The sequence below is a fragment of the Carlito syrichta genome, unplaced genomic scaffold, assembly GCF_000164805.1.
Source record: "Carlito syrichta isolate Samal-C Ts95f unplaced genomic scaffold, Tarsius_syrichta-2.0.1 Scaffold312225, whole genome shotgun sequence".
Lineage (NCBI taxonomy): Eukaryota > Metazoa > Chordata > Mammalia > Primates > Tarsiidae > Carlito > Carlito syrichta.
Window position 1 is genome coordinate 529,898 of NW_007256321.1, and position 25,346 is coordinate 555,243.

The 25,346-nt window shown below is 54.3% G+C and overlaps 2 protein-coding genes across 2 annotated transcripts in view; one reads left to right on the forward strand and one right to left on the reverse strand.

Annotated features, from left to right (window-relative positions):
* Nucleotides 1–3,081: 3,081 nt before the first annotated feature.
* On the reverse strand, nucleotides 3,082–8,662 carry CUNH15orf52 (chromosome unknown C15orf52 homolog). Its single transcript, XM_008069845.1, has 11 exons — nucleotides 8,509–8,662; nucleotides 7,593–7,706; nucleotides 7,187–7,294; nucleotides 6,468–6,599; nucleotides 6,257–6,382; nucleotides 5,406–5,605; nucleotides 5,077–5,135; nucleotides 4,490–4,543; nucleotides 4,299–4,389; nucleotides 3,704–3,746; nucleotides 3,082–3,621 (listed from the first exon to the last, which is right to left on the reverse strand). Exons 1-11 carry the CDS (start codon nucleotides 8,650–8,652, stop codon nucleotides 3,082–3,084), a joined length of 1,611 nt encoding a protein of 536 aa, XP_008068036.1. The 5' UTR covers nucleotides 8,653–8,662.
* Nucleotides 8,663–11,455: 2,793 nt separating this feature from the next.
* The window catches only part of DISP2 (dispatched RND transporter family member 2), a 26,675-nt gene continuing 12,784 nt past the window's right edge, over nucleotides 11,456–25,346 (forward strand). Inside the window, exons 1-4 of the mRNA XM_021718489.1 lie at nucleotides 11,456–11,505; nucleotides 13,721–13,861; nucleotides 23,033–23,288; nucleotides 25,136–25,302. Of these exons, the coding sequence (XP_021574164.1) occupies nucleotides 11,456–11,505; nucleotides 13,721–13,861; nucleotides 23,033–23,288; nucleotides 25,136–25,302 (614 nt within the window). The remainder of the gene's footprint in view (nucleotides 11,506–13,720; nucleotides 13,862–23,032; nucleotides 23,289–25,135; nucleotides 25,303–25,346) is intronic.

Genomic DNA, 25,346 nt, shown 5'->3' on the forward strand with positions numbered 1-25,346 from the left:
CCTTCAGCCCTGTGCTTGGGTTCTTGATAGCTGTATTTAATGAAGCCCTTTCACCTTTGAAGAGTAGTCTTGCCTGTTGGTTGGAGAAGGACCTCCAAGTGGAAGGCTCCCAGTCAGGCCTTTAAGCAAAGGAACTGAGGGAACATTTTAAAAAAGGTGGGGGGATGGAAGCCTGAGGCGGAAGGATCGCTGGACTCCAGCAGTTCAGCTGGGGTGGCTGTGAGCGTGTGTGCCACTGCACTCCAGCCTGAGCAAAGGAGTAAGACTCCAACTAAAAAAAAAAAAAAAAAGAGCCAGGAAGAAAGACAACCAGCTTTCCATGACCCCAAGGTCTGTGGAGGGGTGTCTACCTCTGTTTCCTCCTGCTCCATAGCTGGTTCCATTCTAGAGCAGGAGGGGTGGCCACAATCTGGAGAGCTGGGAGTCACCACCATAGCTGTTGCTTCCCTTATCTTGAAGAAAAGCTCTCCCTTTTTTGAGAAGAGTTAAGTGTCATTTGCCTGTACTACAACTGTCCTGAAATGAAGATGTCCTGTGCCAGTCTCCATTCTCTCTAGCCCCTGGGACTCCCGTGACATACCTCCTCCTGACAGCCTTCTCGGTGTTGCTGCTAAAGAGAAGTCCTATTTCTCCACAGCCCTTCTGCTCAGCCTTCTCTCCTGCTTAGATCCCATCGTGAGGGCTGAACCAAATGCAGCCTGCTTCCTACATCCTCACCCCAGGTCAAACGTGCCTGGGCGTAGACCCTGCAGTGAAGTCACAGCTGTGCAGCTGGCAGCGCTGGGGGCTGGGGAGCAGTTTGTGAATCTTAGAATTTGACTTCTTGATCACAGTGATTTTTGGAGACATCTGAATCCAAGGGCTGTGCCTGAACCTGCTCAACCCAAGCCCCATCCTTTGGCAGTCATGGATTCCCGGGCCCATGCCATACACTTGGGACTGGAAGGCAAGAGAAAAACTTGACCTTGGAGTCTTCACTAGCCATGTCTCACAGGAATGTTTCCAAGCCTTTCCAGAACTCTCTTGATTGACCCCACACCAACTTTTTTCACTTCCTTCATGCCATCCCATTCCTAACCAGCCTTCTCACTGTGCACTGCAGGAAGTTGGCACCACCCACTCACTGTCCTATAAAGCATCTTCCCCAGGAGTCTCAGCTTCCTGCCCAACTCTGAAGCCAGGAAGCCCCCACCACCTGGCAGGGGCAGCCCTCCACCATCCCCTACATAGCCAGAAACCCGCCCTTAGGGTCTAGATCCTGTTTCGCCCCCAGCCTTCCATATATCCTGGCCCAAACCCCTACTACTCACAAGTGTGGTCCAGCTTAGGCCTCACTTGGAGCCTACTGGAAATCAAAGTCTCAGGTCCTACCTCCCAGCCCAGCCCTGTGGGATCCCAGCTCAGACTTCCTCACTGGCTCTCGGCTCTACCTCCCCAGACTGCTGAATTAGAACCTACATTATTCTTCACTTTAGATGTGAGAAGCATTTCTCTAACGGTCTGCTCTGCTGAAGAGATACCCCTCCTACCTTTCTGAATAGAGGGGTTGGGTGGTAAAGCTGAGAGCCAGTGAGGAAGTCCGAGTTGGGATCCCACTGTTTAGGCCTCATGTTGAATAGTGGAGAAATCCTGGGGGTGGTCAGACTCTCCCTGGAGCCTCAAGGGGTATGTGAGGCCCACAGCCCTCAGCAGAAAGGAGCAACCACGGCAGGACCAGAAAAGAGAGGAGCAGAAGGGACCATGTGGTGAGATCCAGGCAAGGGCTTGGGAGCAGAGGGCATGTAGAACAGAAGAGGGGAGCATCTATCTCTGCCAAGCAGAGGTGAGATGGTTCCCTTTGAGGTCCTCCCACCATCTTTCCCTCAGCCCTGCCAAGCACCTGCAGCTAAGAACAGCTCCTGCTGTTCAGCCTTGATCTGCCGGATGACTGGGTTTCTTCCCTCCCTCCCTCTTGCTGGCAAAGTCACCATCGCCTACCGGCTGAATTACTGGTAGTGGGTGCTCAGGAAATGTTTGTTGAATTGAGAGGAAGCCACAGCTTGTGCGGAGTCTGGATAATTCACTAGACGTGGGCCTCAGGGGAGGGGCAGGAATGGAGACTGAGCGAGAAAGACAAGTCCTGATGTCGTACTTAGCTGGAAGTCACTGTTCCTCTGTGTCTTGAGCCCCTGTCTGATCCTTGTTTCTATGCGGCCCTGGTGCTAGTGCAGGGGGGTGGGGTGGGGTGGGGAGGAGAGAGGAAGTAGGAGAGGGCAGGAAATGACCCCGGGATGCAGGGCCAGGCCCTTGCCTCCATTCTGGTGCTCGTAATGTCTGACCTGGGTGTGGGGGAGGGCAGCCTGACAGTGAGCTCTCCCACCCTGCTGTGGGGAGAGGAGGTTTTCCCTTCTCTACCCTGCCCCATTTCAGAGAGGAAGCCTTTCCAGAGATCCTCCTTTTCACAGAGAAGATCTGAGCGCTGCTATGTGATTCCCAACCCAGCCCTGGTCAGCTGTGTCAACTCCCTTTCTCTGGGCCTCAGCCTCCTCTTCCGGAGAGGCAGGAGGCTGGCAGGTAATTACTGAGCTTCCCCTGGTTTGGCCCTTCCATGAGTCTGGAACTGTGGATCATACGAGTGCAAGGCAGGGGCACAGGAAAGGGCCCAGGCCTGGACTGGCCGTGCCAGCTGTTGAGGCTGCCTGGACCGGAGGAGCCTGAAGCCTGTGGCTGGAGAGCAGGACCAGGCCCTGAGGAATGACTGAGAGCCAGGAGATCCAAGTACTGAGTGCTATCAAGCCTTGCTCTCTCATCACGGCAGAGAAGGCATGTGACCTGCACAGCAGTAGGCCCGGGTCAGGGCTCACCAGCCTCAGACACCAGATGCCAGCACAGGAATATAGTAGGGGCTGTGCCTGCACATGAAAGCACACATGTGCACAGGCTCCTTGCCCTCACAAGGCCGCCTTGCTGGAGAGCTTGTCACACTGCTCAGTCAGACCGGCACAAGCCACCAGCTACAAGATGCCCATCAGATAGAAGACTCTTGACTGAGTTCTTCCCTCTTCCTCTCCCCACCTGGCTCCCCAGCACCCAGAATTTTGCTCAGCATCTTCCTGCAGGGCCAGGACGCCCTGTCCTGCTCCTCACACCTGCTGTGCCTCTTGCCCTTTGGCTGGTTCCCCTGAGGAGCTTGTTCCTCTGAGCCAGGCCCTGCTGGGCTCCAGCCTTGCCAGACCTGTCTTCTCTAGGCTCAGGGGGCCCTGCTTCTCTCTGTGGCTCAGGGCAAGTCTGGACCTCCAGCTCAACCTGGTGGTCATTCCACCCCAGAGGTTGCTCAGAGCCATTTGGCCAGGATGCAGAGCTCTCCTGGGTCCCAGGCCTCGGACTAAGAACACACGTGCTCTCCCCAGGCCCAGGGCTACGGCCCCCTCCCAGAGAGAGGTCAAGGGGAACCAAGTCAGTCTCTTGTGGAGAGCTGGGGCCTGAGCTGGCTGTGGAAGCCCCTGACTCTCCCTTTGGCCCTTCCGGAGATGCTAGGGCTGGGCTGGGTGCCAGGGCGCTCCCCAGCCTGCCCAGCTCTGTCCCGCTCTGCTTCTGCGCCTGTTCTTCCTCACTGGGGGCCGTTTCTGTGCTTTGGCTTCCCTGAAACAAGAGAATGACCCAGCTGGCTGCTAAGTTCAGGGGTCATGTCCCCAGCCCGCCCATCCTATGCCCAAATACCCACCTCCTGGCTCTCCAGCTCATCTTTGTCTTCTTTCGTATCCCACCTAAAGAAACACAGCACGTGGCAGGCCCTGCTCCTTCCCCTGCCCCACTTCATGCCACCCTCTCCATAGTTGGTGGCCCGTGTGCCCCAGGGAGAAGCCCAAGGATCTCAGAACGGGATTAGAACCAGAATGAGGCTCCGGGACACTTCCCTCCCAGCCTGGCTTTGTTCCCCAAATCAAACTATTTCCTTCAAACACCACCCACCCTAGCCCCATCCCGGGTTCCCAGCTGTTGTTTATGGCCAAGCCTGCACTGCCTTGAGTTCTGTGGGGACTCCAGACATGTCTCTGCCTGCACTGCCTGGGAAAGACACACCTCACTTCCCGGGGGAAGGGAGCTGCTGTAATTATCACCAGCCTCCCTGGACACCAGTCTCTTGCTGCTGCTTCCTCGGCGGATGGCCTCTCCCACATCTCATTAACCTGCCATCAGGCAGCAGTCAGCTAGGAGGCAGGGGCCCCAGGGACAGAGCAGGCACCTGGGCCTGTGTCGGTCCAGGAAGTCAGGACGCCCAGATGCCCGCTTCAGTTTTGTCCCGTGACACCTGTTACCTTCGGGCCCTGCCAGTCAGCCTCTCCTTTCCCCGGGCTTTGCTGCCTGTGGCGGTCGCCACGGAGGGTCTGCCGAGTTGTCCACCCCGACCTGCAGGGCATAGTACACAAATCAAGGCGAGAAGAGGGCCAGGTCGGCTGGCTCCCTTGTCAGTTATCAGGAGCCAGGTCGTCCCCTTCCTCCAACTCACTTTTTCCATCAGGGGGCAGTGGTGGGGGCTGTTGCTTGCGGTGGCTCCTGGGGCCTAAGGGAGGCAAAGGAAATGGGGAAAGGGTGTGGTGCCAAAGAACACATAAAGCAGGAACACGAGTTCTTCCAGCACCAAGAAGCTACAGCCTTCAGTCCAGTTGTGGGTTTTCTGCCTCCCCAAAAGAGGCCTGGCCTGGGGGTCAGCAGAGCCTGGCTAGGTGTCTTGACTTGTATGCAAATTGAGAAGCCCAGAAGTCCACAGAGCTCTTCCTACAGCAGGCCAGGGGCCATGCCACTACACCCATTAGAGACCTGCACCTCCAAAGGACCCCAGGGCAGGCCTCCACTGAGCCTCCTCCCGGGACTTTCTGGAATCAGAACCTGGACAAGAGCTATGGGCTCAGAGGGCAGGAGGGGCAGTCTTGGTGCCCTCCTCTGATAGTCAGGGAGCGGAAGGAAGATGTTCTCCGATGCCTCCCTTCAGCTCTGAAAATAAGTAGGAAACAAAGAGATAGAGAAAAGAGAGGACAAGGAGATAGGGGGTGGAAAAAGTCAAGGAAGGGACGGGTGAGGTAGGTGTTGGCTCACCCCTTCGGCTCCCTGCCCTGCCTGGACCCTCCTCCCTAGGCTTGCTGCAATCCTGTAGCCTGTGTGGACAGAGGAGGGGGTAAGGTTGCTGGTGCAGACAGAACAGCAGGCCCCACCCCCTAACATTACCCCCCACTGAATCCCAGTCCAAGAATGGAGGGCAGCAGGGAGATGGTAGGCCCCAGAAAGACAGGGACCCATGCCCACACAGAGCCCTGAGCCCAGGGCCTGACTAGAGGGCCTAGGCAAGGTCCTCTCCACCCTGGGGAGGGTCCTACCAGCCCTCCAAGCAGCACCCACAGTTACCCCAGCCCAGCCCTGCCACCCACGTGGGCTTGGCCTTGTCCAGGTCCCACGGGCGGCGCCAGTCACCCTGTGCATCTCTGTGCCGGGCGAGGCGGGCCAGGTCGATCTGCTCCCGCTCCTGCTTCCACTGGACATAGTCCCAGCCCACCTCCGGGGGCTCCCCCCCTGGCCGTCGGGGAGCTGGTCCTGGGGCCACGCCTGGACTCCGGGGTTCCCGAGCACCCTGCAAAGAGAAGACACTCAGCCCCACGGAGTTGAAGCAGAAGGAGGCCTGGAGTGGAGATTCAAAGATTCTAAGCCCTTCTTCTCTCAAGATTTCCACATCCCCATCTAAAAATCTGCTTTTCTCCCTCTCTGATGTTCTGTTTCCCATAGGCACGGTTTCTGTCTGCTTGTCAGCTGTGTGTCTGAGCAAATAAGTTAGGCCTCCTGTGTCTCATTTCCCCTTCTGTAAAATGGGGATAACAATAGCACCTACCCACAGGATCGCTGCAGGAAGGTAGAGACTGGCCCAGAGAGGGAGTGGCACCCTGAGGCTGTGAGCAAGAGCAAGGACTGGGGGCTGCTGCCACCTAGAGGTCACACCTGGCACATGGCCAGTCCCCTACAACCGCCTGCCCCCTCCCTGACTTCCCTGCCTACCTATGAGGCCAGATAGGGTAGGGAGCTGGATCTCATCTCTGGCTTAAACTGTCTCTCACTGCAAGGTCCACCCAAGCTGGAGACTGGTCAAAGAAAGGAAGGGGGTGGGAATTCTTACAGGTGCTGCCTCCACCCTGTCCCCCCAAATGAGGGACATATCTGACACAGCCTCTCTGCCTCCCCCAAATGGGCACCTCCACATCCATGTCCCCGTCCCCTCTTGAAGATGTACCTTCCATGCAGAATCTGAGCTGATGGACATCTGCACGGGGGGACTCCGGCCCACGCGCCCTCCAGGTGGCCCATCTGTGCTCTGGTTCCTCGCTCTGGTGGGCTTTTCACTCACAATCCGTCTGGCCTGGGGAAGTGAAGATGAGCAGTGTGGGAGCTGGAGAGGATGGGTGACCCACCCAGCACCTGCACTTCCCACCTACCCAGCTCACCTCAGCTTTGTTTTCCATGGTTACAGCCAGTTCCACTCGCTCCCCCAAGCAGAAAGTACCTGTGTGGTCCTCTGCATCCTCATCCTCAAGCATCTCATTCCTTGCCCAGTTCCTGCTGACCACCCGCTTCTCCTGCAGAACGAAGCTGCTCAGGCCACAATGGGCTGCGCCGGGCAAGACCTGCGTGCTGGGTCCTCTGGGTGTCTCCCCGGGCCAAGGTTCCAGCCCCAGCCCTCCCTGCAGTGTCCACAGAGGAGCTGACTCCCACCGGGTGTTCACATGCCAATGGCATTAGGTTATCCAGGGCCCAGGGCCACCCGGAGGCCCAAGATGCCACAGTGGTCCGTCATCTCTGAGCTGGGAAACCAAGAGCCCTCAAACAATGGGGCTTTGTCCCTCAGACACTGTTCCTAGCATTCTGCCCCGACTTCTCTATTTCCAATTCCTGCAGGGTTTTTGGCCCCCTTGGACTTGGGTTGGGAGTGATCTGTGCTTTGGGGCACAGGTGCAGGCCTGGGTAACTGAGAAAGGGTATAAGGCTTCTACTGGGGGCCCTTTCAGCTGTGGCCTTTTGGTAGGGGGGCAGCAGAGCCTGGGAGCTGGGGGGTGCCCCCCAGAACAGTTAGTGGAAGGAGGGGAAAAAGGGCTGCTGCCTTCCCTGACATGGGCTGGGCTTCCACCTCCTTGCCACCCGCCCTATCTCCCAGTGCAAGGCTTACACCAGGAACCTGGCTGATGGTGACAGTGAGGCCATCGGATCGGAAAAGCCCTGGTGTGGTCACAGCCATGCCCCCCTGCTCCGCCTGCCGACGGTCTTCCTGGATCTCCTGTGGGAAAACCCAGGGTCAGCACAGGCCATAGCCCCTCAGGTGCACAGAGACACAAACGCCGACAGGCCTACACAGAGAGACACCAGCGGAACACCAGGGGGCAGAGGCCGCACATCACAAGTCCCCAGGACCCTGACCAAGCCTCTGAGAGGGATCGTGTCCACCCTGACCCTGGCCCCGGGCCCAAAGACACATTCCTGAGCCCACAGGGAGAGAGCACCACACAGGCTCATGGGGGCCAGCCAGGGAGTGGCAACCACGTGGGTCCTCTCGGCCCCCATCACAGCCCACTCACCTGGTACCTGCGTAGCAAGGCTTGGTTCTTCTTGCGCAAGGCTACGATCCTCCGATCCAGCTCAGCATCCTTTTCCTCCTGCCTGCTCACTGGGGACTCGGCTCTGTGAGGCCTCTGCAGGGGACCGGGAACCCAGGCTCCTGACTGTCTCCCAACTTTCACATCCACCCACCCAACCTTATTCTCACCACCCAAGGAGCAGACCCCAGACTCACAGCTAAGGTCACGTGAGAAAGCAGGGGGTTACTCAGGGAGACGGCCCGTAGAAGGCCCCAAGCCCCCATTCCAGCTGGGCCTGTCTGCCTGTCGCTGCCTCCTGGGGGGAGCTAAGGTCAGGGCCTAGTACCCGAAGCCACAGCTCCCAGCAGGGGGCCGCCCCTCCCCCCCGGCTCTCCAGGGAGCTTCACGCCGAGCAGAGCCTGGATTGGGAGTTATAAATGGCTCTGGCAGTGGAACCTGCCGTGACTGGGAGGCTGCCAGGGGATTCGGGAGGTCGAGCGGGGAGCTGTTTGGCTCCCAGAACCACAGAAAAAAAAAGAGGTCCCAGCTACGTCCTGGGCTCTCAAGCCCTGGACCCCACTCTCCAGCCGGTAGGAGAGAGCCGCTCCCACAGGCCCAGCCTCTCCAGAGCCTGAGCTGCTGGCGTTCGGGGCAGAAGAGAGCCAGCTCCCTCAGCAGCCCCAGCCAGGGAGCCACCTTGAGCAAGCCATGTCTCTGCACCAAGATCCTGGGCTCCTTTCTGCCCGCAGAGTCTCAGCCGTGGTCAGTGCCCCTGCCCCGGCCTCCAACCGCCTCATCACAGCCCCTTTCCTCCCAGGCCCAGCTGTCCCCAGCTGCCCCCAGAGTGTGGCTGCCTGGTATCCCAGCCCCCTCCCAGTCCCAAGAAGCCCCCCGCCAAAGGTGAAGTGCCACTCACAGCCGAGTGCATGGCAGCAGCGGGTACCGAGAGAATTCCAGAGCAGCCCCCGGGGAGCCAGAGTGGGAGGGAAGCCGGAGCCACTGGAGCCGGGCCTCTGCCGGCCTCTCCCTGCCGGCTTCGCTGCTCAGCACACGAGATCATGTTGTGATTACAAAAGACTCCTCTGGGCTCCCTGCCAGGAACGCCGTGGCCGCCACCCCCACCCTTCCACTTTCAGAGGGCGAGGACCAGGGCACTGGCAACCAGCTGGTTCTGCCGGGCACCTCTCCCTGCCCCACCCCAGGATCCCCAGACAGACTGGCAGGGACTTCTGCCTGGTGGGCCTGGCCCACACAGGAGGCTTGCCTGCTCAGGCCCTGCCTTCACCCCAGGCCCTATGCCCCAGCACAGCTCCAGCCTGGGCCTGCTGCAGACAAGATGGGTGACCAGTGTAGGCCTCTGTCCCTTCCATTAGTAGAAAAAGGCCTACAGGATGCAGCCCAGCCTACCAGGTTCCTTGGTCTGAGGACCCCACCCCAAATGTGCCTCCCCTCTCCTGCTCCCTCTCCTCCTTAGTATGGGTTTAAGTAATTCGGAGGGATCAAGAAGTTCACCTCCCCTGGGCAGACAAACACCACCACATACCTAAGATAACACCATTAGTCATTCATTCCTTTAGGTTAAACATTGTCTTCTCTGTACAGTCATGCACCACATAACAATGTTTTGGTCAACAACAGATCACGTATGACAGAGGTCCCATAAGATTATATGAAGCTGGGCGGGGTGGCTCATGGTTGATGCCTATAATCCCAGCACTTTGGGAGGCTGAGGTGAGAGGATTGCCTGGACCCATAGGTTCGAGACCAGCCTGGGCAACTTAGCAAGACCTCATCTCTACAATAATTCAAAAAATTAGCTGGCCGTGGTGGCACGTGCCTGGAGTGAAAAGATCCCCTGAGCTCATCAGGTTGAGTCTGTGGTGGCCGTGAGCATGCCACTGCACTTCAATCTGGGCGACAGAGTGAGACTCCAACTCAAGAAAAAATAAAAAAAATTATATGGCACTGAAGAATCCCTGTGGCCTAGTGGTGACGTAGCCTTTGTAACATCGTACCACAATACATTACTTGTCTGTGTGATGCTAGTGTAGACAAACCTACTTACTGCACTGCCAGTTGTATAAAAGGATAGCACCTGCACTCGTGTACAGTACATAATACCCGATAAGGATAATACATGACTATGCTACTGGTTTATGTATTTACTAGCCTTTTTATCACTATTTTTGAGTCTTCTTTTTTTACTTATTAAAAAAAATAAGTTAACCGTAAAAAAGCTTCAGGCAGGTCCTTCAGGAGGTATTCCAGAAGCAGGATTGTTTTCATAGGGGATGACATCTCTGTGCGTGTTATTGCCCCCGAAGACCTTCCAGTGGGGCAAGATGTGGGGGTCAAGACAGTGATACTGATGATCCTGACCATGCGTAGGCCTAGGCTAATGTGTGTTTATGTCTTCATTTTTAACACAGAAGTTTAAAGAGTAAAAACAAAAACTTTTAAAATTAAAAGTAGAAAAAAGCACGTAGAATAAAGATATAAAGAAAAATATCTGGCCGGGCTCGGTGGCTCAGCCTGTAATCCCACACTTTGGGAGGCCGAGGTGAGTGAATTGTCTGAGGCCGTGGGTTCGAGACCCGCCTGGGCAACTTGGCGAAGAAGTTATTAAAAATTTAAAAGTTTATAAAGTAAAGACGTTATAGTAGGGCAACCCCTTTGGGTTCCCTTCCACCGTGGGAACTTTTCTGTTCTCTCAATAAATCCTGCTTTCTCACTTAAAAAAAAAAAAAAGGAAGTTATAGTAAGCTAAGTTTCATTTATTCTTGAATAAATAATTTTTTAAAAATAAATTTAGTATAGCCTAAGCATACAGTGTTTATACAGCCTTCAGTTGTGTACAGTAATGTCCCAGGGCTTCACATTCACTTATCACTCACTGACTCACCCAGATCAACTTCCAGTCTTGCAAGCTCCATTTATGCCCTGCACGAGTGTACCACTTTTTATTTATTTTTTATTTTTTTGAATCCGTCTGCCAATCTACCTCCCAAGCTGGAGTGCAGTGACAATCATGGCCACCTCAGCCTCAACCTGCTGGGCTCAGGCAATCCTTCTATCTCAGCCTTCCAGTAGCTGAAACTACAGGTACACACCACCACCACACCAGGCCGATGTTTTGATTTCTTGTAGAGATCTTACCAAGTTGCCCAGGTTGGTTTTGAACCCCTGGGTTCAGGCAATCCTCTCACCTTTGCCTCCCAAAGTGCTGGGATTACAGGCGTGAGCCACTGTGTCCAGTCGCTCTCTTATCTTGTATTTTTACAGCACCTCTCCCACATTTAGATATGCTTAGATATACAAATACTTAGCATTGTGTACAGTTGCCTACATATTCACAGAAACACGCTGCATAGGTCTATAGCCTAGAAGCAATAGGCTATATACCATGTAGCCTAGGTATATGGTAGGCTATATTATCTAGGTTTGTATAAGACGCATATCCCAGAATGTATCCCTGTTATTAGGCGTTGCATGACTGGATTTTAACGTGCAGTCACTCCCAGGGTGCTCCACTGTTTGGGCTTCTAGCTCCTTGTTTTGTGAGCTTGTCCTTCCTCCAGGGTCCTTGCCATCACAGCTCAGAGCTGGCCAACAGCCTGCCTCACTCAGATTCCTAACTCTGGGCCCTTCCTGGTCTTGCTCTCTAAGGCTGACCCTTCTGGTTTCTCTGACTCCAAGAAAGGAAGCAGCCCTTCTCAGGAAAGCCTCTCCCCAAATCTTCCTCAAACATCTGAGACTGGTCTCCCTGCTCAGGGGGGCAGCCTGCCTAGCAGTCCCACTCTAGAGCCTCCGGGACCCAAGGCTTGGGGGTGCTAACAGAGAGGGGTTGTCTGTCTGGATTAGGCATGCCTTGGGTCTGTTTCAGTAGTTACAAGGCTCTGAACAAGGCCCTGAGGTAAATTTCAGAAGCCCCTGCATTCCCCACATCCCTGACAGACCAGGCCCGGGTTTCCCTAACCCCACACCACAGCTTGCCCCCTGTGTCTCCAGAGCAGAGAGCCCGCCGCCTTCTCTCTCCTTCCAGACCAACCCAGGCAGCCAGAGGTCCAACCTCTTGCACTGCCCTTCTCCCTCCCCACCATGCTTAGCACCTTCCCTGTCCAGGCCCCACACCCCATCTCCAGAGTGCTCATCCTGCTTGCAAATGCCACTGCGTTGTCTGTCTCTTCCTTTCCTGCCGGATGTCCCTACTGAGTCAGACTCGTCTGCTCTCCCAGCAACCATGACGCACCCAGGCTCCGCACCCTGGGCCTCTCTCTCACACACACACACACACACACACACACACACACACACACACACACATGTGCACACCCTCTCTCTCCTTCTCCCACCCTCCTTGTGTCCTGCCCCACACAGGCTGCTGCTGAGTTTCAGTCCAGCCTCGGACAGCTTCAGAAGATTCCAGAGGCCTCAAGCTCCCCTTGGCCTGCCCCACACAATCCAGGACACCCACAGAGCACTGGCCCAGGAGGGAGGCCTAATGCTCTCCACCCCCTTAGGAACTCAGGACCTCAGACCAGGCCTAGGGAGGAGGCTGCAGGGACCAGGCAGGGTCTTTGTGAACCTCTTCTGGAGGATGGGGGCAGGAAAGCGGCAGCACAGGCGGGAATCCAGCATCCCATAGGGAGAGTGGCCCAACTCTTCTGGAAGGTCCTACAGGGAGAGACTCCTTTAACCCAGGGGCAACGCCCTCCTGGTCCGTCAGGCCAGAAGCCTGCATGCCCAAAACAAACCAACCGTCAAACAGGGCCTGGCAGTTGCTTGGCCATATGCTTCCCAGTGCTATTCACACAAGAAATCACACCTCTGAGCAGCCACCACCGTCTCCCACTTTCTCCAGAGTCTGTGGTTGACCTGTCTGTTCCCCCATTGGACAGAGGCTCTCTGAGGGCAGGAATGACGTGCCAAGCGCCTCTGGATCCCCAGGGCCTGGCACTGTGCCCTGCATGCTATAGACCCTTCCTCGGAGCCTGTGGAATGATGTGAGTGAATAATCCTTGCTATCCTGTGCGTAGCTGCGCCGGCCTTTCTGGGTACCTAGAACACACACAGCCCTGAGGGAGCCGGTGGGGGGTAGAGGCCCCTAACCGTGCCCACTCTCTGTCCTGGAGAGAGGTCTCCAGGAACCAGCGAGACGTCCCCAGTGAGCCCGCGTTTCTGTTTCTCTGTGCCACCACGAGGGGGCAGCAGAGCCCGCCGGCCTGGTCCTGGGTCGGGGCGGCGGTTCCCCTTCTCCCGTCTTGCTCCTCAGCTCCTCCCCCAAGTCTCTGGAGCCCCCACCTCTCAACTCTGTCGCGCGAGAGAAGCCATCCGGTTGTAGAAGTCGGCTTTTATTGATGAGACGGAGGCCCAAAGAGGCGCCGCCATCTGCCCAGATCGCACAGCCTGTTTGTGACATGCACAAAGCGAGAAGCCAAGGCGCTGCCTCCTGCTCAGGGCGCTTTTCCCCGGTGGCCCTGCCAACGCGGTTCTGCTGACACTTCACTCTGTGCCCTCCCTCTCTCCGTCCGGGTCAGGCGGCTTGTCCCGGCACCTCGGGCTCAGGCCCGGGTCACAACTCTTCCCCGGCTGGTTCCCCACCCTTCCAAGGCCAGCTGCCAGCTCAAGCGACACCCCCTCCCTGCCAGACAGACCGTATTTGGACCCAACTCGTGGTCTTTAGAACACAGACCTGGAGGCCACCCTCAGTATAAGATGGCTCAAGTCGGGACTCTCACCAAGGAGAGAAGGGGAAGGAGGCCTGCAGGGAGGAAAGACCCTTTGAATCACACACCGAGGCAGACAGAGCCCCTGGGAGCACAGGCCAGGCGGAGGCTCCACCCATGAGGGCAGAGCCACTCAGACCTAGTTCACTGTTTCCGGAATGGTTGCCCTGCACCTGGATCAAGAAAATAGAAGCACCCTGGTCTTGCCCTACTCCTCAACCTTGTCATAAGGGGGGGGGGAGGGATGGTGGATTCCAAATTGATGTCACCCTCATGGGCTGTGTCCCTTATCTCTCAAGTCCTCATTTTATAGTGTACACACTTCACTGAGTATTTGGAGATGAAATGAAATAACATGGGTAACCATATCTGGGACAAAGTGTGACTTTCCTCTTGCCTCAGGTTACTTCGTGATAACCACCTTCTGGCCACAGTATCCTTTGAGGGTCCCCAAAGGCTGCCTCCCATCAACCCACTGGGACCTGAATACATTGAAGACTTGGCTCTGGGGACCATTTGTGACCTGGTGGAGGAGATCCTGAGGTACCCTCTTGGCCTCCTCCCCTCCTGTCTCCTGTCCAGCAAACCCCTTCCAGGGAATCCTCCCTGTCTGCTCCCTAGACCCATGCCCTGTCCCTCTGCAGTTTCTGGCCCTCTCTCCCCAGCCAGCAATGGTGCTCCTGGACGAAGTCCCTGTGTTCCACCTGCCTCTGGATCCCACCAGACCCCGTTCCAAGCTCACATTACAGTGCTCGGAAACCATTCTTCTTGGCTAAGGTCTGAGCCCCTAGAAGTCACTGGTGTCACTTGCTAGCTCTGGGTGGGCGAGTGAGTGTTGAAGAGGATAGGCAAGGCAGGGTTGCATGAGAATGCAGTGACCAGGAAGGTGGACCCTCCAGATGGGAAAGGGCAACAGGATGGCTTAAAGCACAGTGTTCCTTTCCTACAAACCCACTACCCCCTCCACACCCCACCGCGGCCACTCCTGTCTCAAGAAACTGCCATTCTGACTCATGATTCGAGGTCTGTGTTCAGGGTCCTGGCCTTGCATGGGGAGACTTCAAAGCTCATGAGGCAGAGCTGGAGGGAGGAGCCCTGGACAGAGTCCCGCTGGCAGGGACAAAGTCTGAGCCACACCTTTCCCAAGAACACACGGCAGAGCAGGGCAGGGCCCAGGCTGAAAGCCCTTTGAGGCATCCAGAAGCAGAAGGAAGGCTGGGCTGGGGACCTACTCCTTTATTCTGCTGTTCAGGACACACCCAGGGCTGGGCATTTCCAGCAGTGGAACATGAACCCTGGCATGGAACTGAACCCCTGAGGGTTTCCTGCAAAGAGGAACCACCATGTTTTCCCAGAACCCCACCTTGACCGCCAGCCCAGAGCTCCCCACAAGCAGAGACTGAGCGCTGCCCCTGTTGGGACCTGCTCAGGCCATGCCATCAGCCGGGCACCTAGCGTGCATGTAACCTGGCCAAGGTGATGCAGGAACAAGGAAGTGAAGAGCCAGCCTCCACCTCAAAGACGCCTGCCATTACCAGGCAGTGTTAGCCTCAGGCCCAGGCAGGACAGGGCTCAGGCCCACTAGGGATTTCTCCAGAAGGAGATGAGCTTCAAGATGTTGAGCAAGACTCAGAAAAGTTGAGGGCAGTGAGAGGGCATTCCGTGAATTCATGAGAGAGAGCAGTGTGGTGGAGAAGGCTGAGAAGTGGCCGTGGTTTTCACCCACAAGAGGACATCAGGTTAGGAAGATATAGGCCAGGCTGGGGAGGCCTCTGGAGGACAGGTAGAGAAGGTTAAGTGGTCCAGAGGAGCTCACTGAAGGTTTTAAATCAGCAGCAATGAGGACACACAGTGGTTTAGGAAGCTGAAGCCAGAACGGTCCAGATGGTTTGCATTGGGCAGGGATGGGGGTGGGAGAGTTAGACAGGCTGTGTCCAGATGCTGGAGGGGAGCTGTCTGGGCCAGGCAGGAGGGGAAAGGGGGAATCCAGGGAAGGAGTGAGCAGGACAGCCTTCAGGAGACCTCAGAGCCTATGCACGGCTGGGAAAGGGCCAAGGCAACATTAAGGGCTCAGGCCTGGGGGCCCTCACAGAGGTGGGAAGCAAGTAAGCTGACCTGCTGTTCCCAGGATACTCCTTCCTCTGAGGTGGGAAGAAAAGTGCAAACTGGGTAGGCAGAGGGGACAGACAGGCTCTGCGTCTTCTTGAAGCTTATCACATGGGGCTGAGGCAAGTGAGATCACATCCACATTTTCCCTACCCAAGCCTACATTTTGAGGGCAAACAGAGCCTCAACCTTGTGTGTGCCCCCTCTATTCCTTGGCAACTAGTAGGGAGAATGTCTGGCGTGTCTTTGAGGGATGGAGAGAAGGATGAACAGAAGGCCGAGGGACAGGTGAGAACCAGAGGGTCACTGAGCAGAAGGGAGGGCACTTGGAGTGGCCATATTTGGCATGGCTCATGGACTCTCACTCAGCCTAGAGGCTTCCAGGCGGGAGAGGGCAATCAGAGTGTGAGAGAACATGCTGAAATGCAAGGCCTGGGACGTCTGTGGGTGGGGAGACACGTGGGCGTGCCTCTGCCGCTAGGCACTGGTTGTCACAGAGAGGGCCTTCGCTATATGTCCTCACTGTCCGAAAGTGTTCCCCCGTGGCCTCTACTGCCCCGAGAGACCCTTCAGTCTCTTCCTGTCTTCCCCTTTCCTTTCTGATCCCAGCCCTCCCACCCCAGAGATGTCTCTTCTTGCTTCATAGAGCTCCTTTCTTCTCTGCTCTGTGGCTTTCTTGTAGGGAAGCACCACTTCTCTTAGCCTGGCAACAAGTCCAGGCACTTGGTGGGTGCTTACAATCTAGGCACAGTGGCCAAGGGGTCAAGGGGACACACACAAGGTTGAGGCTCTGCTTGCCCTCAAAATATAGGATTGGGTAGGGGAAAGAGTCCATGAGCACATATACTCTGCTTTAGACTGACTCCAATGTGACACCATTGCTATGGGCACCCTCCTCCCTCCCCGCTGGCCTCCTATCCCGCTCAGGCCACTAAAGCTGCCCTATCTTCTCTGACCACCCATCAAGGCAGGACCTACCTCCTCCACCCAAGGCCTCACTAACTCTACGATCCACACCTGGAGTTCAGACCCTTACTCCTGAGATGGTGAGTCCTGAGGCCCTGAACCTAGAACCCAGAGCATCGGGCCCTCATGCACTCCTTAGCCCCCGCTTCCCTCTTTGGGGGGGGGTCTGTGAAGACATAGGCCTTTCTTTTCAGTTTCCCACCACAGGCTGGGAGTGAAGTTTGGGAGGTCGTGGAGTCAGGATTCCTGAGGGGAAAAGGAGGATTGTTCGGAGAGTAGGGCTTGGACGGCTGGCGAGGGCAGTGAGTGGGTGGACACAGGGGTACCATTCACACATTCAGCATGGAAGCCTGGTGGACCCCACACCTTTGTAAACTTCCCTTGGGACTTTCACCCCTCCCCTGCAGCCTGCCCTGCTCTGGCTCCTGAAGGCCTGCAGCATACATATGCAGAACAGACTAATAACTCACCACCTAGTCATAAACCAAAGTCCTTTGACCATGTTATCAAAGCAGTCTGGAACTTTTCAGAATACCATTCCTAAAAGAAGAGATAACCTCATGTGAACACAGGGCTCTAGACGTAAATAGTTCCCCATTGGGACTAACTATACACTGGTTGGGTGACCTCAAGCATGTTTCTTTTTATTTATCTATTTATTTTTTGTAGAGACAAGGTCTCACTATATTGCCCAGGGTGGTCTCGAACTCCTGGCCTCAAGCAATCTTCCTGTCTTGCCCTCCCAAAGTGCTGGGATTACAGATGTCAGCTACCACATCTCACAAATGTGAGAAACCAGCCAGGCAGGTTTCTTCTTTATCTTTTCTTTCCTTCTTTTTCTTTCTTTCTTTCTTTCTTTCTTTTTTTTTTTTGAGTAGAAATCTCACTCTATCACCCAGGCTGGAGTGCAATGGCAGTGGCACGCTCACGGCCACCACAGCCTCGATCTGCTGGACTCAGGCGATCCTTCCACCTCAGCCTGCCAAGGAGCTGGACCCACAGGCGCACACCACCACGCCCGTCTAATTTTTTGATTTATTGTAGAGATGAGGTCTCGCCAAGTTGCCCAGGCTGCTCTTGAACCCCCCGGACTTGGGCAATCCTCTTGCCTCTGCCTCCCAAAATTCTGGGATTGCAGGCATGAGCCACCACGCCCAGCCAGGCAGGTTTCTTAATGTCTCTGAACCCTGGTGTAATTTTAATCTATAAAAGAGATGAAGATAATATTAATAACACTTACCTCCAAGAGCTGATGTAACTGATACGGTAAGAGAACCTGACACAAATTCTTTCCTGCCCACCATGAAAATAAAGGAGAAGCACTCTTTCACCTCATCTCCATTTTTTTTTTCTGATGATAGTCATGTTACTTTCATAATTATAGCTCTAATTAAGGTCAGATTGGTGTATCATAAACAGCACACCAGTTTGAATTGTACAGTTTGGTGTTTTATCATATGTGTACTCCATGAAATCGTCATCACCATCCAGATAAAGAGCAAATTCATTGACCCCAAAGTTTCTTGATGTCAATTCTGGTGTCTCTTTCTACTCCCTCCCCCACTCCCCCCATCACCGGGCAACCACCGATCTGCTGTCACTGAGTTCACATTTTCTAACATTTTATAAAATTCTAGAATTTTATAGATGAAAGTATACGATATGTACTCTTTATGTCTGGCTTCCTTCAAGCATAATTATTTTGAGATTCAGTCATGCTTTGGCCTGAATCAATAGTTCATTCCTTTTGATTATTGAATAGTACTACCATTTATTAATATGCTAAGTGAAAGATATTTGAGAAGTTCCCACTTTTTAGTTGTTCTCAAAACTATTATGAAATTCAAGTATAAACCTTTGTGAAGACCTATGTTTTCAATCTTCCTTAGGTAGATGTTACTTTTTTTTCTTTTCTCATATTGTTTTGTTTTTAATCTTTTTATTTTAAAGATGTGGGGTACAATTTAGCGTTAAGTATATTACGCAGGTACCCCTGTTCATTTTGCAGGTACACCTGTTGATGAGGTGTGCTCCCCGCCCCCCCACAGTTTCCCATTACTGCTAATCCTGCCCCCCCCACCCCACAGTTTCTCTTGTTACTTTTTTTTTTTTTTTTTGAGTTGGAGTCTCACTGTCGCCCAGACTGGAGTGCAGTGACCACTCCCGGCCACCGCAGCCTCGACTTACTGGGCTCCGGCGATCCTTCCACCTCAGCCTTCCAAGTAGCTGGAACTACAGGCGCACGCTACCATGCCCGGCTACTTTTTTTGATTTATTGTAGAGATGAGGTCTCGCCTGCCCAGGTGGGTCTCGAACCCATGGGCTCAGGCAATCCACTCACCTCAGCCTCCCAAAGGTGCGGGATTACAGGCTGAGCCACCGAACCCGGCCTTGTTACTTTTTAAAATGAATCTAAGGAGATTCAAGAGTAGCTAGATCCTCCCTCCAAGATCCTTACAGGCAAACCCAGAAACAGTGGCAGTTTCATTTTTCTGCTTTTGGTTTCATACAGCTCTTGTTCTCCTTGTTGAAATGGGGCCAACTAAGCTCCTCATCTGGCAGAGGGTGGGAGTCTTAGGTGTCCTCTGTTTTGCACAGCATTATAAGCCCAGGGTCGGCAGTGTAAGCCCATGTCAACCAGGGAGCTGAGACCACGTGAGAGCTCCTCTCTTGTTTTTCCAGAAAAAAAAATTTTTTTGTCTTGCAAAATATCTTAAAAAGAGAGAAAAATAAATAAAACTGAAATATAGACCACAGAAAGAAAGGCCAGTTATGACGCAACAATAACTAACCAACCCTTCGTTCATTCACCGAATACTTACTGGGCTCCCTTCCCACTTGTCTAGATCCCATCCTGGAAATCCACATTGCTGTGTCCCGTTTTCAATCCCTGGCTAGGTCCCTGGGCCAGGCAGCACATTTGAGAACTCATGCCTGGGGGCTGGCTCTCAGGGCAAAGAGTTTACCAGGTCCTCTTCTACTAGGGTCACTATTCCCTCCTCTGCCTGCTGAAAGGAGGTGACCATCCTATCTATTTTGTAGGAGTCAGGGGGTTAGCGCATGTGTGTGAAGCACCCCATGCATGGCCTGGCTTTCAGTAGGAGCTTCACAAATGTTTAGAGCAGGTCCCTGAGTATAAACAGGGATTGCCAGGGTTGGGGACCCTGCCTCCCTCCTGTGGTATCTCATTACCATACTAATCTGGTAATGGGTTGTTCCCCACTCTGCCTCCTGTCTACTCCCCTCTCTCACATACTCAAACACCCTGCTTCCAGCTGCTCTTTGCCCTAAAAGGGATTAATACATCCTTCCTCATTCCCTTCAGCCCTCTGCCAATGACCCTCCCAGTGCACCTGGCCAATCCCAGCCCCTCCCTATCCTGTACAAATACACCTGAAGACAGACAGCACCTCAGACTTCCTGCCCCAGCTCTGCACTCTCAGGTAGGGACTTGGTTCTGCTTGCTGTTGGCAAAAGGCAGGAGTGTCTCTGGGGGGAATGTGTTGCATGTCACTGTGGTCGGGTATCTGGGTTTGTGTGTATGTGCATTGAATTGGTATCCATGCCTCTGTGTTTCTGTGTGGGTGGGCGGGTCTGTGTGCTGAACGGCTGTGCACTTGGATGCATGTCTGTCCATCTGCCTTGCCCACATTCCTGGACTGGACACCTGCACCTCCACTATCTACTTCAGTTATCATTGGTTTACAGCCTCTGCCATGCCAGGCAGAGGGTCTTAGCTGAGAGTTGAAGGGATTGCATTAGGTCCCTTCCAGGGCTGCCGATTCCCATCCTGGGAAGTTGAGAGATTGTGATTTAGATTGCAGTAAACTCAAACTTTATCTGTTGAACACACAGGTGTTCCTTGTGTCACTCCCTGCTCTTGTCCCATCAAGATGGATCCAGGTAAGCACTGTGGCTGGGAGGCTGTGGGGTGGAAGAAGGACAGGAGAAGGAAGGAGAGTGGTGAGGCAGAGTGATTGGTGAGCCATATCTGCTGCATGCCAACAATGTGTATGTGTGCATTGTGTGTGTGTGTGTGTGTGTGTGTGTGTGTGTGTGTGTGTGTGTATGTGTATGAAGGTGGCAGTAGGGGTTCACAATGAACACAAGCCTTATATTGTGAAGAATATGTTACAGTTTAAGAAACATGCTTACCCATCCTCCATCTCACTAGAGCTCCAGCCTTGCATAAAACAGGCAGGTGCTTCTCCCACTGCACACATGAGGCTCCAGGAAGCTAGGGTCATGCTCAGGGTAAGGCCAGGGAGGTGTGGCTGGGTTGGAGCCCAGAATCCAGCTCTTGACAGCTGTGCAATCAGCTCCCCTCAAAAGGAACGAAAGACCATCCTGGCCTTTGATAAATAGCAGGCGATTTTCACCAATGGAGAACTTCAGAACATTCAGGACCACTCGGGTGAGTTGCTGCAGAATGAGCCCCTAAACCCACAGTTGGGCAGGCTGGATGGCCCAATCAGTGTGGGTTTCCTGCAAGAAGGCAGCACAAAGTTGAGTCAGAGACACTTCCAGGTGGCAAGAAGCATGAGCAAAGGCTGAGACCAGAATGTCAAAAGCATAAACCAACAAACAGCTCTGGCAGGCTGAGCACAGATTAGGCTGAGATAATTGAGAAGGGCAGGGGCAGATGAGAAGGGAGGGTGGGGGCAGAAACAGGGTTTGCTACCGCAAAGTGCCTCTAAGCTAATAGAGTTGAGACAAAAACCCACACCTCCTCACTGGCTCCACTCCACCCAGGAAGACTCAGCCCACTGGTAAGCACACAGGGATACACACACAACTGGACTTTGTACCAACTTTCAGTATGGGTCTGTTGGTGAGTGAATGAATGGAGGCATGACTGTAAGGCAAGTGACTAAGTCTGAGAGGCCCTGTTGGGGTAGGGGTGTGGACACAAAATCAGTGCCAGGGAGAAGACAGGCTTTTCACTGCAGAACCAAATGACCAATGCTGCTTCTTGTTTTCCCTCCCTTTTCTACAGGTCGGAAGGTCGGAAAGTTCCCTAACCCTCTCCCCTTTTCCTCCCCACTGTCATGCCCTCCAGACCCCCAGCCGCCTTCCTAGACCCTCAGGGAGCAGCCACCACTTTCCCCAAATGAAAAGTAGGGAGCGGGCTCAGGCATCAGCCACATGGGGCGGGCATCCCTGCATTCCTCCACCCCCTGCAGGCTGCAGCCTTCTCTCTGGCGCTCTCTCCTCTGTTTTCCCATCTGTCTTTGTCCTTTCCTCACATCTCCTCCCTACCCCAGCAGCCATCCTCTCTCCTGCTGCTTCTCCGCCTGTTCTGTGCTTCTCTGCTTTCCTGGCTACCCCCACAGCCTCACTGGATGGCTGGCTTGCTCCCAAACCTCAGTCACATTGCAGGGCCCCTAGGACCTGCCTCTTCCAGAGAAGAGAGGCTCCCTTCTCTCCATAGGCTACCACCAGTAGACCCAGCTCCTAGGCCTGGATCTGTGTCCCCCCAAAACAAAAGAGCCATAGAAGGGAAGCAGCTGTTTCCAGGCATCACTGAGTCTAACGGGGCAGTGGCTGCTCTACCATGGTCACAGGAAAGACCCAGCCCTGGACCTTGCCTCTTTCTCACTTGCACCAAGCCCTAACCCAGCCCTAGGAGGCAGAAGCAGACTGGGAAGTTACCCAACCCCCAGAGTGGAAGCTCCACCCCTGCTACACTGGGACCAGTCCCCAGTGTCTTAGCATGGGGACAAGATGGTGTCTCTCTCCTCCACCCTGGACCTGTGGCAAGAGGCAAAGAAACTCCTCTGACCTTGGGGCCTCAGGAGTGGTCCCAGGCAAGACAGAGGTTAAACTTCACTTTTTCCAGGCCTGTTATGGCTGAGGTAGTAAAGCTTTGACTTTATGTTCTATTCTTCCTGATTTCCTGGGACTGGGACTTGCTCAGGAACAGGCATGAGCTCACACACACACCCATTCTCGTGTATACAAAACCACACACTCCATGCATGCATCTGTGCTCACTGCATGTTTGTATATGCATCCACCCACATGCACGGACACAGCACACACCCTGTACGTACACACACTACCTATATAGAGAACACTCATAGCTTCACCTTGCCACCTCCTACCCTTGGTCTGCTCTCACCCTCCAGCTTATCTTCCTCCTCTTCCTTCTCCTCAGTTTCTGCCTGCATCTCTCCCCATGCAATCTCTCTCCCCCTGACCAGGCCCTCAGTGAGCTCCTCTGCAGTGTCCCCCTGCCCCTTATCTTTACCCTTGTCCTCAAGTACAGTGAGCCTACAGTTCCTAGCATGGTAAATCTTCTAATCACTCTGCAAGGGTTCCTGGGTAAGGGACGGGAGAAGACAAAATCATTCTGCTTCTTAGTTACAGACAAAATAAACAGAGCAGGAAGTGGGAATCATAGCTCAAGGAATAGAGACCAACAAATCCAGGTTGCTCCCCTGTTGTCTGCTCAGTTCTCTGGCTTCACCAAGACTAAGGGCACAGCGCTAGAGGAGGCATTTGCTACCCCTGCTTCCCAGTCCTTCACCACAACCCCTTGCTTTCCCAGGAATCTTGAGTCCCTAGGGGAGTGTGGTGAGGGGGAGCTGACCTCAGGTAAGCTTGGTCCAAACCTCTGACTCTGACATTGACTTTCCACAGGGTCACTACAATGGAGGCTATCCCTGTGGGCCACCACCTGTCTGCTGCCCACAGCCCTGTGGGCCACCCCCTGGCTATGGCCCAGGGCCCTGTGGGCCTTCCCCCGGCTATGGCCCAGGGGCCTGTGGGCCTTCCCCCGGGTATGGCCCAGGGCCCTATTGGCCTTCCCCTGGCTATGGCCCAGGACCCTGTGGGCCATCTCCTGGCTATGGCCCAGGACCCTGTGGGCCACCCCCTGGCTATGGTCCAGGACCCTGTGGGCCATCCCCTGGCTATGGCCCTGGGCCCTACTATGGTCCCTGCTTCTGAGGAAACAGAAGAAAACAGGACACAAAATGGAGAGCCTGAGTGAAGCGCTCTGCTTACCTGGCATGGGGCCTGAGCTGAAATCTTCTTTTCCTAATAAACAGCCTCCTAGAGGCCATGTTCAATTCTTAAAAGAACCTGTCTTCCTTCACCTCCAGCCTGACAGTCAAAGGCTCCAGTCATCTCTGTGTTCCCTAGTTGTAAAAATAGGATAACCCATCTAGGATTTTCAGAAGTTTGGCTCAGTGGTGCTCCCTGTATATGGCTGTATAAGGTCACCCCTCTTTTTTTTCACTCCTGTCTCCTCTTATCAAGGGACCTCAAGTGTGGCATCATTACCTCTACGCCATCCTGTACACCCAGATTTTGTGAGACTTCCAAGGTCCATATTTGCATGCCTCACTCTACAGATCAGAAGCCTTCCCTACCGTCCAGATGAATTTCTCATCATTCCCTGAAAATACACTGAACCTTCCAACCTTCTTAACTTTACACAGTTCCTGCCCCACACCCCAGATCTTTCTTCTAACTCTTCTGTCTCCACATTTTCAAAACCTACCCTTTCTTCCAAGCCAGCCAAAGCCCCACCATCTCCATGAAGCCTTTCCTAAGGCCCATTAGGAAGAGAGAAGTCACCCTTCTTTGCACACTGCTCCTTCTCTGCAGCAAGCTGCAGGAAAGAGATGGCACCAACCATACCCTTCCTAGATGGCACCAACTTTTAAGCTGGACCTTTGTCTCTTCAAGCAAACTGTAAGTTGTCCAAGGCAGGCCCAACACTTCTACACATCTAGATTCTCCCACTGCATTCTTTATGACCTGTGTCTTGCATAGTCTGGCATCTGCACACATCTTAGGAATACCTATAGTCCATCCACTCCTTCTGACTCTCCAGCCCCACATCCTCAACCAAAGCATCTCCCTGGGCACGCAACCACCTGCTTGCTGTGAAACCCTTTCTGCGTATCCAAATCCCACATCCGGGACCCTCTCCACTCCACAACCCCCAGGACTCTCACACCGCAGATATCTATTCTAGTTCTGCCACAGCCCTCTAGCCAGGACTGTCCACCGTCCATCACACCCAAATGTGCTCTGTTCTCCCCTCTCCCACAGCTACTTTCCGATGGGGGAGCCGGCCAAGTGCATTGGAATGAGTGGCTGGGGTGGGGGCTAAGAGCGACTATTTAAAAAGGGAGCTGGAGCCGGGCTCGGTGGCTCAGCCTGTAATCCCGCGCCTTTGGGAGGCTGAGGTGAGTGGATTGCCTGAGCCCGCAGGTTCGAGACCCGCCTGGGCAGCGAGACCTCATCTCTACAATAAATCAAAAGATCAGCCGGGCGTGGTAGCGCATGCCTGTAATTCCGGCTACTTGGAAGGCTGAGACAGAAGGATCGCTGGAGCCCAGCAGGTCGAGGCTGCGGTGGCCGGGAGCGGCCACTGCACTCCAGTCTGGGCGACAGAGTGAGACTGCAACTCAAAAAATAAATAAATAAATAAGTAAATAAAAATAAAAAGGGAGCTGGGGATCCTCTGAGTGTCTCTCTTCTTCCTCCCTCCTCTATCATATACCGCACTTGAATAACGGGCTCCACGTGTGAAGGGCACAGACCCAGGTCCAGGTTCAAGTTCTGTCGGCTAAGAAGAAAGATCCAATTTGAGCAGATACCTAGCCCTACCGGGGAAGAGACAAGGGCGCTGAGCAAATGTAGAACTACAGTCGCCCGGCCTCTCGAACCCTCGGCGTCCAGCGTTGTGAAGTGCAGGCGTGAAGCTCCCACCCTCCTTCCGGCTGGAAGAGCCTGCGTTTCCACTTAGAAGGATCTCTGCATGGGCCGCGCTCCCTGGTTCCTTACGAGAAGGTCGAAGCCCCCAGGAAGGGTCAGATGGCTGGGCTCCTAAAAGCAGCTCCCAGACCTGGCCAGGGTGGAGGGGTCTACACCGCCAGCCCTCGGTCTTGGAGAAAGTGAGCAGGACTCAGCGCCGCGGCGCCGCGCCCATTGGCTGGGC

Coding starts and splice junctions, on each gene's coding strand:
- CUNH15orf52 (XM_008069845.1), bottom strand. CDS start 8,652: ATGATCTCGTGTGCTGAGCAGCGAAGCCGGCAGGGAGAGGCCGGCAGA. Junction 7,707..8,508: donor CTGCTGCCATGCACTCGGCT/GTGAGTGGCACT, acceptor GGTCCCCTGCAG/AGGCCTCACAGAGCCGAGTC. Junction 6,383..6,467: donor CCATGGAAAACAAAGCTGAG/GTGAGCTGGGTA, acceptor TCACTTCCCCAG/GCCAGACGGATTGTGAGTGA.